The sequence below is a fragment of the Pelodiscus sinensis genome, chromosome 1 (assembly GCF_052426305.1).
Source record: "Pelodiscus sinensis isolate ZL-2025 chromosome 1, ASM5242630v1, whole genome shotgun sequence".
In the NCBI taxonomy this organism is placed as follows: Eukaryota; Metazoa; Chordata; order Testudines; family Trionychidae; genus Pelodiscus; species Pelodiscus sinensis.
Genome location: NC_143052.1, coordinates 191,351,119 through 191,370,488, shown reverse-complemented (window position 1 = coordinate 191,370,488; position 19,370 = coordinate 191,351,119). Strand labels below are relative to the sequence as shown.

The 19,370-nt window shown below is 42.7% G+C and overlaps 1 protein-coding gene across 4 annotated transcripts in view; it reads left to right on the top strand.

The window, feature by feature from the left end:
- VPS26C (VPS26 endosomal protein sorting factor C) overlaps positions 1 to 19,370 on the top strand; it is a 75,308-nt gene that overhangs the window by 4,782 nt on the left and 51,156 nt on the right. For all 4 annotated transcript variants that reach the window (XM_075911823.2, XM_075911841.2, XM_075911836.2 and 1 more), the window contains exons 2-7: positions 5,778 to 5,921; positions 6,527 to 6,676; positions 11,843 to 11,923; positions 16,643 to 16,717; positions 17,972 to 18,122; positions 18,823 to 18,975. In XM_075911823.2, coding sequence (XP_075767938.1) covers positions 5,778 to 5,921; positions 6,527 to 6,676; positions 11,843 to 11,923; positions 16,643 to 16,717; positions 17,972 to 18,122; positions 18,823 to 18,975 — 754 coding nt within the window. The remainder of the gene's footprint in view (positions 1 to 5,777; positions 5,922 to 6,526; positions 6,677 to 11,842; positions 11,924 to 16,642; positions 16,718 to 17,971; positions 18,123 to 18,822; positions 18,976 to 19,370) is intronic.

The window sequence follows — 19,370 nt, the reverse complement described above, 5'->3', positions numbered from 1 at the left end:
ATTAAATGTGAAAACTGGGAAGAGGGTAGGTTTACAGGAACGTACTATATAATAACTGTTTTCCAATAGGCTGTTCAGAAATCACATCTTACTCAGCTTTTTAAGTCGCTATTTTATTTTGCTAGTGTGGGCTCTTCATTCTGTAGTTGGTTTCCCTTACCCCTGCAGTAGGCAATAATTTTTGACGGGGGGGGGGGGGGGCCCACTCCAAGATTTTGGAAAGTGGTCGAGGGCCACACTCTTCCAGGATATTAATGGAGGAATTCTGGGATGGAAGCTGGGTGCAAAAGGGAGCTCAGGGTGCAGGAGGGAGAATGGGGTCTGGGAGGGAGTTTGGGTAAAGGAGACAGTTGTGACCTAGGGCAGGAGACTGGAAGACAAGGTTTTTGGATGTGACCTAGGCTAGGAGGGGATTGTGATCTGGGGCAGGAGATTGGGGTGCCAGAGTTGAGTGGGGAATTGGGGGTAGAGGGTTTGGGGAATTGGGGATAGAGGGTTTGGGTATGTGGAGGAGGGGCAGAGGGTGCCAGAGGCAGACTCTGGCTGGGAGGTGCTTACCAACAGAAACTTGAGGCAGACTGTCTGCTTCAGGCTGCTTGCTGCTCTGTAGGGCTCTGTTCTGGACATAAGAGGGATTGGGATGAGGAGGGAAAAGGCTTCCTACACTACCCCTGCTCCCAGCAAAAATTCTCGTCTCCTACTGGCTGGAAACTGAGACATTGGCCAGTGGGAGCTAAGAGATTTTGCTGAGGGGTGGGAACAGCATGAGAAGTCTCCCTTCTCCCTCTCCAGCTGTCTGGAGTGGAGTACAGATGGCTTTTTAAAATATGAACTGTTTTCTGCCTAAGGGTTCCGGAGAGGTGGCTATGGGCTGGATCTGGTATCTTGGTGGATTGGATCTGGCCTTCTGGCAACCTCTTGCCCACCCTACCTTATCCCACCTTCTCTTTGTTAAGGCCCATTCATAAAGTGTCAAATTTAAGCATGAATGACAGTTCTGAGGTTTCCCTTTGTAGTCTGGTGTTAGTCTCTTTGAAGTAATATACATGTAGTGAGGTCGTTGACAATGCCCAGTCTGGTTGAAATGACAAGAAACTGTTTTTTCTTTGTGAACCTGTCTGATTTGTGGGCATTAATTGACAAAGATGCTAACTACCTTACCCATTACAAAGATAGCTTCCCCAATTATCATTATCTCATAGACACTAACCTCTCTCCCCCTTCTAAAATCTGATTTGTCAATTTCATGTGTTCACTTTTTTTTTGTATCCCTTTCATATATATGGTCATGCCAATTTTCTTCCACAATTTGATCTGAGGAAGTGGGTCTGGCCCACGAAATCTCATCACCTAATAAACCATCTTGTTAGTCTTTCAAGTGCTGCATAGACCTGTCTTCTGTTTCTTTTCAGAGGATGTGGTCCTTTTTCATTAGCAGCTACCATGTATCAACTATGCAGTGCAAACAGGTTACAGTTATGTTGTTTGTTTATACTACTTTAACACCCACTCACCCCCATTGAGGATCATTATGCTAGGGATGTAATAGTGTAGTTGATTAACTATAAGCGAGAGCTTATCAGTTAATGCTATAGGCTATATGCATTTCCTCCCTCCCCTTGCTAGTACATTTTTAGCAGGGTGGCCAACAGCCTGGCTCAGTCCCAGCTTGCGCAGGATCCGGGACCTACCCCTTCTGTGGCTCTGTATTTAAAGTGTACTAAGAGCAAGGTGGGTAGGCAGCCTGGCTCAGTTCTGGCTCACGCCGGGTCTGGGAACTTAGTGCGCTGCCCCCCCCCCCCCCCGCTCCCCTGGACAGGGCAGCACAGGGTGACAGGCAGCCGGTCCATGAGGGAATATGGTTTTTTAAACGGGCTCCCCTCATGGACCAGCTCACACCTAGCACCCCACAATGCTGCCTCTGAAACAGAAGCAGCAGCACAGAGTGGCAGGGGGCTCCTCGGGAATTGGGCTGGGGTGCACTGGATGCTAGCCCCACCCTTGGGGATTATAGAATAGTTAAGCAACCTATAAGAATTCATGGGGTTAATTGACTATTCAATATATTTAACATCTCTACATTGTGCTAGAGTAGTAATAACAACAGTCCTCTGCCCCAGGAAACTTATGGTGTAGACATTAGATTGTCAGATGAAACCAGGAAGTTGAAATATTAAAAATGTTGGTTCTTTTCCGGTTTGGATTCATTGGTATTTCCTGTGTGTACAGTTCAGTTCTGGTTCAGACACTAACTTAGAATGATGGCTCAGTAACTAGTTGAACCACTGTGTATTTACATTTCTGGAGATTAATGTCACACACTCTTCTTAGGAGTTACAACACAAGCATAAAAATACACTGATACATTTTTCTACCTAAAAAAATATTTATTTTTAAACAAGTTATTTGCATGCATTAATACAACGTCCTTCCAAATTCTGTAAGTCATATTTAACCGCTGAGGTGACAAAATGAATTTGAGCCTAGAAAATACCTTTTTGTAAGAAGACTTGCATAACAAGAATAAGCGTTCAGCAAGAAATGATGGGGTCCTAATTCAAAATGATCTGGACAAACTGGATAAATGGTCTGAAATAAATAGGATGAAGTCTAATAAGGACAAATGCAAATTAGTCTATTTAGGAAGGAACAATCAGTCTCACACATACAGAATGGGAAGCAACTGTCTAGGAAGGAGTACTGCAGAAAGGGATCTAGGGGGTCATAATCGACCACTAGCTAAATATGAGTTGTTAGTGTGAGACAGTTGCAGAAAAAGCAAATGTGATTCTGGGATGCATTAACAGGAGTGCTATGAGTAAGAGAAGTGATTCTTCTGCTCTACTTTGTGCTGATTAGATCTCAGTTGGAGTATTGTGGCTGATTCAGGGCACCACATTTCAAGAAGGATTTGGAGAAGGTCCAGAGAAGAGCAACAAAAATGATGAAAGGTCTAGAAAACATGACCTATGAGGGAAGACTGAAAGAATTCGGTTTGGTTAGTGTAGGAAAGAGAAGACTGAGAGGGGACATGATAGCAGTTTTCAGGTATCTAAAAGGGTGTCACAAGGAGGAGGGAGAAAAATTGTTCTCCTTGGCCTCTGATGATAGGACAAGAAGCAGTGGGCTTAAATTTCAGCAAGGGAGGTTTAGGTTGGACATTAGGAAAAACTTCCTGTCCGGATAGTTAAACACTAGGAATAAATTGCCTAGGGAGGCTGTGCAATCTCCCATCACTGGAGATGTTTAAGAGCAGGTTAGATAGACATCTATCTAGATGGTGCTTGGTCCTGCAGTGAGGTCAAGGGACTGGACTTGATGACCTTTCAAGGTCCCTTCCAATTCTAGTGTATTCGAAGAGTCTAGTGAGCTGATGGAGAGAGGGAGATGTTCTGCCATAATAAATCCCCAAAGCTGTGTATGTGAGAGGAAATAAATGACAAGTCCTCTAAGTCTAAATCTAACAATAGTAGCTCCAATAACTGGGTGTGTTTTGGGGGAAATACCGTATATTCCGGCGTACAAGACGACCTCTGAAGTTAAAAAACATCCCCCAAAAATCGGGGGTCGTCTTGTACGCCGGATGCCCCGCCGCCGGAGCCCCTCCGCGGCTTTGAAAGCCTCGGGGGAAGCCGGCGGGGGGGCATCCCAGGCGCGCATGGGCTGCCCCCCCACCGGAGCCCCTCCGCGGCTTTGAAAGCCTCGGGGGAAGCCGGCGGCGGGGCATCCCAGGTGCGCATGGGCTGCCCCCCCGCTGGAGCCCCTCCGCGGCTTTGAAAGCCTCGGGGGAAGCCGGCGGCGGGGCATCCCAGGCGCGCATGGGCTGCCCCCCCTCCGGAGCCCCTCCGCGGCGGCGCGGAGGGGCTCCGGCGGGGGGGCAGCCCATGCGCGCCTGGGATGCCCCGCCGCCGGCTTCCCCCGAGGCTTTCAAAGCCGCGGAGGGGCTCCAGCGGGGGGGGGGGGGGGGAGGCAGCCCAGGCGCTCCTGGCGGCTTTGCTCCCGGTGCCTCTGGTCTGCTGGGGACCATCTCCAGCAGACCAGGGACACCGGGAGCAAAGGAGGCGGAGGGGCGCTGCGGTATAAGATGAAACCCTATCTTTTAATTAAAAAGATAGGGGGTCGTCTTATACGCCCAGTCGCCCTATACGCCGGAAAATACGGTAACAGAATGGCTAAGGATTTGTGTACTAATAACTGCTTGTTGCCACAAAGTGTTTTCAACAACAAGTTTTCTAGGGCAGATGGAACAAGAAATTACTTCGCTAGTTTATGGGGAAAACACCTCGCAGGGAAAATATAGAGAGAGTGCTAAAGAATAGGTAAGCAGTTCTGGCTTCGTTAGTCAGTGAAGGCCCTACAGAACAAGTGAACAATCCAAGAAGTGCGAGGCAAAAAGTTTTCAGTGAGTCATGTACTGAGAAATAGTCCAAGAAAGCCATGGAACTCAGCAAGACTTTGGAATTCAGCATAGGGGTGTGAATGATTAGTTGATTATCTGATAAGCAAATGCTTATTGGATAGTTGTCACACTAGTCGATTACTTGCTTCTCTCTTCCCCCTGATGACTCTGGCAGAGGCAGTGGGGAGGGGGAAAAAGGGGAGTGCTTCAAAGCAGCAGCGCTGCTTGGAGTCCAGGGTCTGCTGCTTTGAAATGCCATGTGCAGCTTGGGGCCAGCTGGGGACTCCCCCGCTGACCCTGGGCTCCATGTGGCACTGCCACTTTGAAATGCCACAGGGAGAACAGGACCAGTGGGGGACTGCTTGAGTCCCTCACTGGCCCTGTGTTCTGCACAGCACTTTCGCCTTTGAAGTGTAGCAACAACCCTGGGCTTCAAAAGTGGAGGCGCCCTTGTTGACTAATGGAATAGTTGGTGAAAATTACATTGACAGTTCGATTAGTTGATTAATCTAAATTTAACATCCATAATTTAGTAGCTTGTGAACTTCCATGAGGGCAGGGTGGGACCTTTAGGGTGAGGGGGGATTCCTTGGACAACCTAGTAATAACGCTTGCTAGATAAGATGAAATATTTGATGTAGCATCATGGTGACTGGGAAGAGCCCTATCACTGCTGTGCTGTGGAGATCACATCCAGTTGCAAACAGCAACAGATAAAACCATCTAGCAGTGGCCAGCAGCTGTTTCTGAGTGAGGTTCTCTGACCCATGAGTCAAACTATTCTACTCAAAATTCCATCAACTACTTGATTAGCTGATTACCCACAATTTAACATCCCTAGTACTGACTCTGTTCATCACCGATAAGCGAAAAGTACTGATGCTCTGACAGCTACCAGTGAGCATTATGTAACTGTATTTCTTAACTGGTGTAAAGTATAATTGTATCAGATCATTACAACTTCAGCTCTAACTGAAGCTTACACACTCATCATTTTACACTTCAGTTTCTGTAAGTTACTCTGTCGCACTACCGAGATCCACATCAACCTCCTCGAGTCCATACAAAATATTTCTGCTAAGCCTCCGCCCATTCTGACCACATCAACACTCTCCTGTCCTTGCCTCTTTGATCCCTCCACTGACTCCACCATATTCAGTTCAAACTTCTTGTGATCATCTTTACTACCCTGCTAACTTTGTCCCTTTCAGTGTATCCATTCTTTTTACATTGCTGCTCCTGCATTCTTCTCTTCATCTCCAGTCCATTTGCAACACCAGCTGTGGTACCTTGTTTGTTCATGTCTTTTACAATAATACTAGCAAGAGAAGAAACTGATAAAACTGGTATGTTTTGATTGTCACCTTTTCCTTACTAGGAAGTTCTTTCTGGAGTGGTGGTCATAACGAGTAAGGATGCAGTTCAGCACCAGGGTGTCTCCCTAACAATGGAAGGATCCGTGAATCTGCAGCTCAGTGCCAAAAGTGTTGGTGTGTTTGAAGCTTTCTATAACTCTGTTAAGGTAAGAAATATGTAGATTGGATCTTTGGGCACAAAAAATTATGTCTGGGTTCTAAACCAAATTTTTCCTTAGTAATTTTACTACTTTGTGGCTATATAACTGAATTCTTGTAAATAAAGTGAATGTGAAGGCTGCAAGCAAAGCTGCAGTGAGAATCCTATTTTCAGTTACATGAAATATCTCTTACAAATGTGAGTCCTAAGCATCTTAATAGCTTATTTTTTTAGAGGAGGGAACAAATACTTACTCTGAGGAGAATGCCTCCTTCAGTCTATGCTCTTTCACGTCAGCATAGATGAGCCAAAACCTCCACATCTGAATTGCCCCAAACCTAGGAGAGAGACCTATTTTCCTCAACAAAGCATTTCAAGCAACCAAAACAAATTTTAATTCCATTTCAGATTTATGAGTGTTTTTAACTACAAACTCACACTATGGTAAAAGTGGTCTTTGAGAATTGTTTGTGTGGGACACAGACACTTGAATATTCAGATATTTGGAAAGGCTGATAGGGTTTCATGTGGCTTTGTTATTGAGCCTTTTTGAGGTAATAATGATTATGAAGAATGATTCATTTTAAACTTCTCAATTTTTTTTCCTTACAGCCTATTCAGGTTATCAACAGTACAATAGAAATGGTAAAACCAGGAAAGCTTCCCAGTGGCAAAACAGAAATTCCTTTTGAATTTCCATTGCATATGAAGGGCAACAAAGTTCTATATGAGACATATCATGGTGTGTTTGTCAATATTCAGGTGAGACTGTTTGTTTTTACTATAGGGAAAATGTAATGAAATCACAGAGTCTGCAGGAACTCTGAGAAACTTCTGTAATTGTGCTATGGGAGGAAACTATCTGATGGCACCATAACTGTGTGTTGTCAATATTTTTGCTTTAATTGGAAATTTAAATGTCCTTTACATTAAAATTCATGTTCCAGCGGTGGGTATTTTTTCTGTTAACTGAAAAGCTAGTTATGAAGAGAAATTATTATATTATTTGGTTAAAATATTTCCCAAACATCTTTCGTTGTAATATCTGGGTGCACTTTACGTGGCTTAAATCGAATAAAAAGTGTCACGATTCCTTTCAACTCATAGCTGTTGAGACAGAACAAAAACTGTCTCATTAGTTATGTCTCTAGGATTTAGTCTCTCTCAGACAGTGGAAGGCCTGTGTGAAGAGAAACATTTTGGATTTCTTTCCAAACATGACATAACTGCCTTTTTAAGATCGCAAAACATTATCGGGCTATATATGTAGACTTAAAATTAAACTTGCATTTTAAAAACAAAAGATTGTTTTTAACTAACTAGTAGTTTTGGTTTCTGTGTTCCTTGCAACAGGTGATATCAGCAAATGCAGCCTTGAGGGACAAAGTTGGGGAAGGGGTGGTTTTGATTTTGCTTGAAAAGAGTCTTAAAAACAAAAAAGGCATCTATATTATTCTTCACCCTTTCACAGTTATACTTGGGGGTTATTTTTAAAAGTAGGTCCATTTTATATACTTCGAATGAAGAGGCTGTGTGTCATTGGGACTTCACTCTTCAGTAGGTTCAAATTTGAAATACAGTGTGATAGTTAATAAGATATGGTATGTATATCACTATAACGTGTGCCTTGCCTGAGTTAGAACTCTTACTTTAGTCTCTTTATTTCATGTAGCAGATCTTCTTTTTGAGAGGCGTCCCAGGGGGTGCTCCACAGTGGGTGTTGGTGTGTTCCAGCACCTCTAGAGTCTAAAGGTGATGAGATGCTCCAACACCCACTATGGAGCACCCCCAGGGATGCTCATCTCGAAGAACGTCAGTTACAAAAAGGTGAGTAACTTCCTCTTACTACTTTTTGGGGTGGGATCTGTCAGGCCTTCTGTGCTCCCTGCTGGAGGTGTCAGCAATCTGATACTACCTCCATTGCTCCCCAGCTAAAGGAAAACCCACTCAAGTAAAGCTATCTAAAAGACTTAGTTCCCCCAAAGCTTAGAAGGGCTAGGAGGAGACACCGGCCAATCAGAAGCCAACAGATCAGTTAAGAGAACTTTCCTACTCCTCACAAGGGAAGTGCTGGGTGAGACTGAAAAGAGCATCTCCTCTGTCCTAGCCCAGAATGCCAGGTCTGGATCATGGCCTTGGCTTAATGTGGCTAAGTGGTTTCCTCTTGTATTGATTTGCTAGCTTGCTAATGTGATGCAAGGAGATGTTTTGATAAATCTGCTCTTGAACATTTTTTTTTCTTTTTTTGTATTAGTGGGAGACTTTTTTTTCCATCCATGAAGTTTTATGTTTATCAAGATAAAGCTCAGAGGAATCTATTAAAACAAATTAGATTCAGAAAAATGCTTTGCACCACAGTGCTGGTGAAAAATCACTAAAATCACCCAAATCTTCACATCTTTTTTACCACCCTCCAGCACTGTTCTGAATATACTAACTGCTGCTTTTATAGCTGAACTGAGAGACTTTGACTGAACATTCTTGATTAAAGTGTTTTTATCAACAATGTTAACCTGTCAAATGTAACTTAAGAATATTTAGAGCATAACTATAAAATGTTGCATACACAGATATGTCCCAGATAAAACAGGATTAATTTAAACTTTTAAAGTACTAATGAGACAATAACTAGAAAACGATATTCCATGCCTCTTGGGCCGTTAAAAGATTATCATGATTGTGACATAAACTAGGGAGAAAGGGACTGACTTTGAGGTAAATTTCTAGGGGGAGGAGGAGATAACTTAGGTTTCAATCCTGCAGCTAGATTCATGTGGGCAGAATTTGATTGACTCAAAGGAGCATCTATGCAGGCAAAAGTCTCCACCCATATGGATTCACCTGCAGGATTGCTGGTTAAGCGTGCAGTTGGGTAAACTACAAAGATGGCAAAGAAAAGGCTGCAATTAATTGTAGGGGTGCTTATCAAGGGAGTTATCCAAGGAATACAATTAAAAGTAAAGAGATTTTTAATATGAGGGAATACTTTGGTAACAGTGATTTCTGCTAATGTGAAATAATCTTCTAAGAAAGCACTTGTTGCTTGAATTACTGAATAATTTAAAAGTAGATTGGGAAAAACTTAGAAAGCCAACACTGAACACCATAGTAAGGGAAAAGTTCTGCTTTGGAAGAGTAATGTACTGGGAGTGACCAAGTTACACCTATTTCACTTCTTAACTGAATCCAGGATTTTTGGAAAAAATTAATGGGTATATTATTCACTGACTTTAATGGGAGCAGTATCTGGCCTCCTATTTTAAACAACTTCAAGCATGGACCATATTTTCTTGAGGGATAGGAGAAGGTGTTGATTACTGTGTGTGCTTTTGATACATAATTGATTTTCATGCCAGACTTTTCTGTTGATTCCAGGTGTTTGAAAGTAGAATCTTTCTCATTCTTTTTTCTGACTTTTTACAAACATACTGATGAAAGTTCAAAGGTCATCTGACTCAGAGTATTGTTTTATATCTCTTTTCCATCAAATTATTTCTACTGTTAAGCTCATAAATATTATCCGGATTTTTCATCATAACTATAATTGCTGTATCTATTCATTATGAATCCTCTGGATTCATGCAAATAACTTCTCATTCAGCTTCATTGTCTGCTTTTAAGAGGTGGGTTTTTTGTAATTTGTTTTTCTACCCACCTAGCAATAGGATACTAAATCTTTAATTAAGCATTTTATATTTAAGGGTTACTTACCAGGAAAAACCAGACAAGAGACTTATGGCCTGAGAACACCTATTTGTAAATAAGCCTTGAATGAAAATAAGATAAGCAACTATATTGCCAGAATGGAACTCATTCTGGCCTGTCTTGTGCATGAGTGTTAGCTATTTTTCCCTTCTCCAGAGCATACTCACTCTAATCTACATCTGACTAAGGATATTAAGTAGCATGTAATTCACTAATCATATAGTCGATGCACTTTTGCATCAACTATTTGATTAGTGGATAGGGTGACGCTGCCTCTTTGAAATGCTGCAGAGGTGTTTCAAAGGGGCAGTGCCACACAGCTGATCTGGGCTCCATGCGGGGCTGCTGCTTTGAAGTACCCACTTCCCCCCCTTGCTGCTTCTATCTGATAAGAGGCAGCAAGGGGAGAAGCGACTTATCAGATAGTCAACTAGTCCTTAATATCCCTACATCAGCCTTTTCAACGTAGCCACGTAGTGATCATTCTTCCATTTTCAGTTTAAAATAACCTTGTCTGTAAAAACAACACTCCATTTTTTTATGCTAACCTTGCTAGGGTTTATTTATTTTGAGAAAGCAGCCCAGAAAAGGTGTTGATCCTTTGCCCCAACCAGAAACAGCAATATGGAGATTTGTTTTCTCTTCGTACTTTGTAAAGCCAAAGATCTTATCCTCTTAAATTATTCAAACTATTTAATATTTCTGTTATTGATAGGGCATAAACAATGTATTTACTGTCATTTTGGATGAGCTATAAATTTTTTTTTAAAGAGATGGAAAATTCCTATTTCTACAAATTATCTAAATCCGCTCTCTTTGTACCTACCTGAAGTCAAGAGCTACTCCCAAAGACAATTGAACTTCAGCCTCTGGATTCCCTACATTTACTTGGGACTTCTTTACAGTAGGTCCCTCTATCCCTCAAAAATAAGGGATGCGCAGTTGTTAGCTATGCCAGTCGAGGGCAGATGTTGACAATATTACTTAAACTACATGTCTTTGTATATGGCTAGTTTTTGTTGCTAAATTTTATATCTTTTTGACAACCCTTATGGTTAAGACTCCCTTTTCTTAATTTTGATATTTCCCTTACCTACTCTTAGACTTGGCTTTCTTCCCAGTATAACATATGTTGTTGGTAAAAGACATGCCAAAAACAATACCAGCGTACAAACTGACTTGCGTTCAGTAATCCAGATATTTTATTTATAATTAGTACCAATTGTCTTGTAAGGTATAATTTTATTAGTATATATGTTACTTTTGACCATTCTCCTATCACTTACCCAGTTACCTTTTTTCCCCCCCTCCCTGTTTAAAAAAAAAAAAAGACTTGATATAAAAATTCAGGCCATGGCTATCATTGGATTTTCAACAGCCTTTGAGGACATTATTTCCCACTCTTCTGTGCCACCCCAGAAATAAATGAAATCTGGTTTCAAAGGACAGTTTTGTATAGAACAAATTACTATCTGTTAAAATTGATGTACAGAGATTTGACCCAGGGTGCATCTAAACAGCACTCTAAACTTGAAATAAGATGCGCAATTTGCATATCTTATTTCTAATCTGTTTTGAAATAGCTTATTTTGAAATTTGGCGCATGGACACAGTGCCATATTTCAAAATAACAGGCTATTTAGAGACATCCCTTAACTCTTGTGTAGATGTGGGATAACTATTTCGGGATACCTCTGGTATCCTGAAATAACCATGCAGTGCAAACGTACTCCTAATGTCTAGGTTTTGTGTAAGAAGCTATTCTGAGTGGCTTAAAAGTTTAATAATTCATATAATAATAAAAATCAAATGGATGCTTTGTATTTTTACCAGTAGTTTATTTTTAAAGTAAATGAAAGAGTTATACAAATAATTTTGATTTTGAATGAGTCACCAACCTGCAAAGGGTGTGAAACAGTGCTTTAAGTAGCAATGTCTTAACTGGAACTAGCAATGTACAGGGATTTATAAGAATATGACATCTTTTGATGGTAGAAGTAGTACTGCAGACTTTTAGGAAGTTTCCACGTGAATACAGCCGACCGGTTTTGGGGAGAGTTCTGCTAATAATGATTGCACTACACCAGTGTTTCCCAGTTGGTGCTCCCCAAAAGGTATCGAGTACATGATTAGTCATTTAGTCACTACTTAATATCCATAGTTCATGCTGGAGTTCAAAGCAAGAGTTGATAAGACTCTCTTATCCCCCACTTGTTCCCACAGTATACCCTGAGATGTGACATGCGACGTTCTCTACTGGCCAAGGACTTGACTAAGACTTGTGAATTCATTGTCCACTCAGCAGTAAGTTGGAATATAGAGACTTTTTACTCTGTCCGTTACCTGAGATTTTCAGTCAGTGTGTTGCTCCCTGCTAAAAGATATTGTGAAGGCCAAGATTATAACAGGATTCAAAAAAGAACTAGATAAGCTGGTGAAAGATAGGTCCATCAATGGCTATTATCTAGGATAGGCAATGATGGTATCCGTAGCCACTATGTCAGAAGCTGGGAATGGGCAATCACTTGATTACTTGTTCTGTTCATTCCCTCTGTGGTACCTGGCATTGGCTGCTGTCAGAAGACAGGATACTGTGTTACATGGATCTTTGTTCTGACAGCTGTTCTTATGTTTACTTTTGCTGTTTTATTCTGTTTAGCAACATCTGGTGCCTAGTATTGTGCAAAGATGATCACAAGATATAATGCTGTCACTTGTATGTGTCCTCCTGTATTAACAAGATAAAGACCTAAGGGGGTGGGACAAAGTTTGGTGTCATGCTTTCTTTTATGTTTTGAAGTTAGCAGTATTCAGGCTTCAAGCATTTCTATTTGAATCACTGTGGCACCCAGCAGCTGAGACATGAATTGGGGCCTTGTGCTATAATTTACATAAACTTTACACTAATTTCTTTTAAGTGTTCTCTTTTAACTAGTACATAGCAAGTTTATCAAGTTTATCATCTAAAATGTATGTTGTAAAAACCTCCTCACTTGGTCCTGAGTCCTCTCCTTCTCTCTCCCTGCTTGTTCCCTTCATCTCCTAGATAGATACTGATCTGCTGAGGATCTTACCATGGTGATGTGTGCTCCCATAAGTATCTTTTGGATGACCTGCTTTCTTTCTCTCTTGCCAACTTTTCCTCTGTCACCCTGCTCCTAAGGTGCTAAGTATCCAGAACTCCCACTGGCGACTGAGAGATTTGGGTGCTCAGCATCTGTGAAGGGGAGATATAAAACCTCTTGTAGACAAATGCCTAAATATTGATGTAAGTCAGGTACTCTACACGTTTGAAGTAAGACTGCATCAAATCGGAGACAAGTTAACAGCCTCTTAAACTATAGCTGCTCTGCAATTAGACACCTGTGGCTGGTTTGTGTCAGCAGACTTGGGCTGAAATAAGGGGCTGTTTAATTGCAGTGTAAATGTTTGGGCTCCAGCTGGAGCCCAAACTCGGGGACTCTCCGTCTCAAGGAGTCGTGCAGTTAAGCGTCTGCTTAAGTTTCCTGTGAGCCTCACAGCCATGCAGTAGGCTATTAAGGACCATGCAGGTAGGGAGAGGCATCCTTCCCCCAGGTCGGCCTCACCAGAACTGCTGTGGCTGGAGCAAAGCACCCCTCCTCTGCTTTGGTCCAGCCTAGCCTGAACTGCCACAGCTGGGGAGAGATGCCTCTTCCCCCATTCCAGCCCCTCTGGAGCTGCCGTGGCCAGGAGAGGTGCCCTACCTCCAGCCCCAAGTTGCTGCAGTGAGAAAGGGCTGGGGGAGTCTTTCCTTCCCATTGCAGCCCTATGGCAGTGTGTACCTCCAAAGTCTTCATCCAAGAGCCTTAACCCCAACCTTTATCCCTGTACCTCAATCTTCTGCCCAAGCCCTGATCCCCCCCCCGAATCCCAATTCCTTCATCCATGGCCCCCCCACAAAGCCCACGCCCCAGCTAGAGCCCTCCCTTTCACCATACCTCCCAACCTTCTGCCTAGCTCTGAGTCCACTCTCACACTCTGAATCCCTCAGTCTCACCCCCCAACACACACATCATCTCCACGTTAAATATTTATTCCACACCTGGCCCTAAAAAAAAAAATAGGGGTAACACTGATATCTGCAGCTCAATTAAACAGCATCTTGGTCCAAGTCCCACAACCTCAACTTAGCTGACTTGGGCTAGTCATGGATTTTTCACTGTAATGTAGGCATACCTGTAGGGACCACATGGAGCTAGTGTCCTAAACAAGTTCTCTTTTCAGCAACTTGTTCACAGATAGTGGGTTGGCTCAGAAATGCCCATTGTAACTAACGCCTTGATTCTGCAATTAGTTCTTTGTCCCTGGATCCTTGCATCTGTGTGATTCATTGCAGAATCAGGGACACTTTTAGCTGTGTGTCAGAACTACTTGTGGCTTTCATTGTGAACATTTTCAGTAAAATAGTTGCAACTCTGATATTTATTGATTATAAATATCTATAAGCAATATAATCTGCATAAACTTAACAAGCAAATTACATTTGCTTTCAACCAAAATTTACTATAACACAGATGGTATTGAGCTCTTATAAGGAACTCATTAAGAGGAGCATTGATATACTTAAAAATGTGTTGTTCATTTTCATCACTTCTGATCAGAGGAAAAAGTAGAACTTCAATAACATACATAAAAATTGACCATGTTAGCAAAGATGTAATAGCAAGACACTGTAGAGATCTTGTTCCTACACTTTTCATTGTTCTACAAAATGTACTATGCTTCATTACCTAGTACATTATAAAGTAGTATAAATAAGCCACAGTTGTCAAAATAATGAACAGTTTACATATTACGCAGCATCCATGCTTTATTTCTTGTTCAGAGTATAGCACTCATTAGTTCACAAAATTAAGTAATTCACCATGAGTCTCCCAGTCAGTGTGAATTAATGAGCTTCAACTATACATATAATTCTCACTGTCAGTACACAATATATTATTCCCCTTATTTCCTTTCCAGAATTTGTCAACTGTATTTCCCATAACCGAGTGCGTGTATTTATTTATGGCTGGCAGTTTCCCAGTTTTGCAATTGACAAGAAGAAACTACTATGCACACAAAGTAATGGAGAGCAAAACAACTGCAAAGTTCAAATTGGGCTTTCTGACGATGTTACAACACTGCACCATCTCTCAACAGTGCACAGCTGGGACCCTCCTCACAGACTAGCACACGCAAAATCCTTGCACTTCTTCTAATGGAGGCTTGAATAGAGCTGGACAAAGATAAAGGGTCTGGTTGGAATGAGGGTAAAGAGAGGCAGTTACTGAAGATTAAAATGACAATTAAGTTGTCCTTTCTGCACAAAGTGCCTGGCTGCCATTTCAGTAGCAGTTCAGGGTCTTTTAAGTCACTTTAAACATATGTTTTATTTTTAAAAGCTAAACTGGGAGTTTGTAAATATTCCAAATACAGATGTACTTTTAAACAAAGATTAGACCCTGAGCTGATGAAATCAGTGGAACAACATTGAATTACACCAGCTGAGGATCTGGCCCAGGAAGTTGAAAACTGTTTTTGGGCCATAACCTATGGCTAACAGAACTGTCCGTAGGCAGGGGTAAAGCATTCAGATAGTGCAGAAAACTTCAGATAGAGAGGATTAGAAAAACATTCAGTATGATCAGGATAGTAGATGTGTGTGAATGTAACTTTCCCTACTATTCACTCTCATCTGCTTATGAGAGCTGAGGACAGTAAAACTCCAATTGTCTGGCATCCAGTGGTCTGGCACTCCCGATAGTCTGGCACCAACTGGAACCTGGAAGTGTTCCAGCCTGCCGGACAATTGGAGCTCCTGTGAGTCCCACGCATGCTCACGGGCAGGGAAAGGGAAGGGAAGGAGAGAGGAAGGGGATTATACCCCAGTGACAGATCTGCTGGGACCTGCACTGCATCTGGCTGGGGGGTGGGAGGAGGGGGAGGGTCGGTGGGTAATGGCACGGCGAGGGGCGAACCCTCCACCATTTTGCAGGGAGGTGGGGAAAGCCCCGCACAGCCGCCTGCTACAGGCCAGTTGGGGCTGCGAGTGGCAGCAGAGGAGAGGTGGCGAGGCGAGGGGCGGCGCTGTGGGACCAAGCCGGCAGCACCCCAGCTGCTCTGCCCCACCGCTTCCCCAAGTCCGCCGCCGCCACTTGCAGGCAGGCGGCAAACAGCGGTGGCGGACTTGGGGAAGCGGTGGGGCAGAGCAGCTGGGGTGCTGCCGGGTTGGTCTTGAAGTGCCACTCAGGTGAGGGGCAGCACTGCGGGACCAACCCGGCAGCACCCCAGCTGCTCTGCTCTGCCGCTTCCCCAAGTCTGCCGCTGCCGCTTGCAATCCCAGCTGGCCTGTCCCTGGCAGCTGCGCAGGGCTTCCCCCGCCTCCTTGCAAAACGGCAGAGGGTTCAGTTTGCCCCTTGTCGTGCCATTCCCCGCCGACCTTCCCCACCCTCTCCTCCTCACACTGGTTGCAGTGCGGGTCCCAAAGGTGCCAGACTATCAGAAGTCTACTCTACTACCAGAAAGACACATTGCATCAGACCTCACAAAACTTTTAACAAAAAAAAGCTCTTGATTTGACAGTATGTCAAGTTGTGCCCAGTGGACTTCACAGTTACACCTGAAACTGTTGTTTAGAGAGCATTTAATCTTATGATTTACACTTTTTACAGCATAACATGCCCAGGGCAAGTACCAGTAGCAAATTCTGTCATGCTTTATTACAGTAATGGCAAGGATAGTTCTGAATATCCAGAAATTAGAAAGTCAAAATGTGGTTATTTTATAACACCCAGTGACTTGTATTTGGCTCATTTCATAATCATGTCCTGTTGTCTTGCAGTGTTTAACAGGCTTTACGTTAAATGGGTCAATTGCTTATGAAAAGAAATATGCCTAGTTCTCTAAAGACTTTTTTAAAGTTAGACTTTGTAAAGTGTTTAGGTCAGTTTCTAGAGCAGTCATCATGTACACTTTATACATAGTGACCAATATCAATACTGCTTTTTCATTACATTACAGCCACAGAAAGGGAAGCTGATGCCAAGCCCAGTGGACTTCACAATTACACCTGAAACCTTACAGAATGTTAAAGAGGTAAAGGTTTTGTTTTTAAAAAATAAAGCCCTTAAGTGGTGTTGTGTGACTCTCTCTGCTCTGTTGTGAGGAGTGAGATAAGTGGCTACTATTAGGTTCTGCTTCACAGCTAAGCCAGGTCTTCCTCTCCTTTTCTGTCCGTTTTCATTCCTAGCATGCCGACCAACAGTTTAATGGACAGCAGTGCCACTTTGTTCTTTTGTGTTGGTGCTGTTGTATTGTTAACAGTTTTCCTCAGTAATAGTTAAGCATTATTTTTTTCTGTTTCCATTACCTGGAACCAAACCAGTCACTTGGAATTTGGCAGCCAAGAGCTCCCATTGACTTGATGAAATTGTTAGTGTTTAGCACTCTTGTAAATCAGACCCCAGGATCTCAAGTTGGGCACCAGAAAATGAGGAACACGCAGTTAATCACCTTTTGGCTTAAGTGAGTTGTCCAGTGTCACACAGCTATATGGCAGGAGCGGGCAATAATTTTTGCAGGGGGGGCCACTTCATGAACTTTGGTTCATGGTTGTGGACTGGCTCTACAACCCCCCCCCCCCCCCTCCAGAAGGGGCAGGGCCTTAGGCAGAAGGGATGGTTCCCTCTAGGCACCGTGTGAACCTGGCAGGGGAGACTTCACATGCTCCCCCACTTCCTGGTATCTATTGGCCTGTGTTGGGGGCTGCAGGGAGTGACAGGGTGGGCCGTGGGCTGGATCCACTGGCCTGGTGGGCCATATCCAGCCTGCCGGCCACATCTTGCCAACCACCTGCTGTAAGGTGACAGAGGCAGGGATAGAATTCAGATCTCCAGGGCAACATTCCACTGCCTTTAACCCTGAGCCCTTCCTTTTTCTTCCTGCAATCCCCTGCCTCATTCACTACACACCTTCCAACTGACACAATAAATGAAGCAGTGATCCTATGAACAACAGCCTCCTTTACTCGAGATCCTGGTTCATCCTCGGACCACAGTTCATCCTGTGCCAGGACCTAGTAGGGAAAGAGATGTTACCATGTAATTAAAGATTGTATCACACTGCATGCACTCAAAGGGTGGATCTCCATTAAACTTGCACAAGCAAGCTTGATTCTGGCATTTCCTAACTTGTGAGGGGCCTGACTTTGCAATCTTCACAATATTCTTTTAATGTATGGTTTTTATGTACTTCAAATACTGCTTCTTTCACAAAGGGCAGTTTTGCCTATTTAGCATTGTCTGTACTTGTTATGATTGGTTACATGACTTTTTTCTACTCTACATATAGAGAGCCTCACTCCCAAAATTTCTCATCAAAGGGCATCTCAACTCAACTAATTGCATCATTACACAACCACTAACTGGGGAGTTGGTGGTGGAGAATGCAGAAGCTGCAGTGAAAAGTATTGAGCTACAATTAGTACGTGTGGAAACATGTGGTAAGTTGTCTTATGTAAATTAAAATCTGAATATACCACACTGATTATCTGAATATTTATATTCTAAACTGGACACTGCACACTTGTCTAAATCAGTAGTTAGAAACTATTTGCAAGTTATACACTGATACCCTAATTTTCCTTATTAAAAGCATTAGTCACACAAATTTTAAAACATTAATAAAGTCAAAGCTCTCATGGATAAAAGGGAGGGTGTTTTATGTTTTTTGGATAATAATTCAAAGGCTGGAAGCATGTTTGTAAGTTTCTAGTAGAATTGGTACTGCTGTGTTTTCCTTTACTCCACTGTTTCTTAAACTTTTTAAGACCGAGAAACAACAAGCAGGTTTTTTTAAAATGGGAAATGCTAGGGATTCGTTGTTGTTGTTGAGGTTTAAAAAAAAAAAAAGAGGCTTGCCCCTGTAAGGGAGGCCATTCCCAAAGGAAAAGTTGTTGAGCAAAGAAAGAAAGAAAGAAAGACGGGGGGAAAGTTATTGAGCAAAACAAACAAACAAAAAAGGACCAGGAAAAGAAGTTAAGCAAAATAATCCAAACAGTTTGCCCTTTTATCAGGAGAGCAGGCATTACCCTTTTAAGGGCAGCCATTCTGAACTCTGTTCTCCACGGCACACTTACAAATGACTTGCGGCACACTGCACTTTAAGAAATGCTGCTTTACCCTAATATTTGTTTTCTCCAGGTTGTGCTGAAGGTTATGCTAGAGATGCTACAGAGATTCAGAATATTCAGATTGCCGATGGGGATGTCTGCAGAAACTTGCCTATTCCAATATACATGGTGTTCCCCAGGCTGTTCACCTGCCCTACGTTGGAAACTACAAACTTCAAAGTTGGTAAGGACCCAGCTGTTTTTGAAATATGGATGCCTTTAGAGTCCATGTGAAGCAATCCGCTAGTTTCACTTCAGTTTCTAGTGGGCAAGGGTCCATAATACAAACTACAACCCGTGGCACTAAAGAGCAGCTTTACAAGAGAAGCCAAGAAGACCTTCTTACCAATAGAGGTGATCCCATACCAGGGTTAAAGTATAGTAGCAGAGCAGTGTGGGGAAACAGGACTACTATTCTCTAAAAGTATCTGTTGTAGGTAAAAAGGACTCAGGCTCCAGGTCCATCAAACCACTAACTTTAGTGAGACAAATTGTTTGATATATTAAATATTCATTAAAAACCTCTATACCATTCCGTTATAACTGTCTCCATGCTGAATTAAGTTCTCTCTTCAGTGT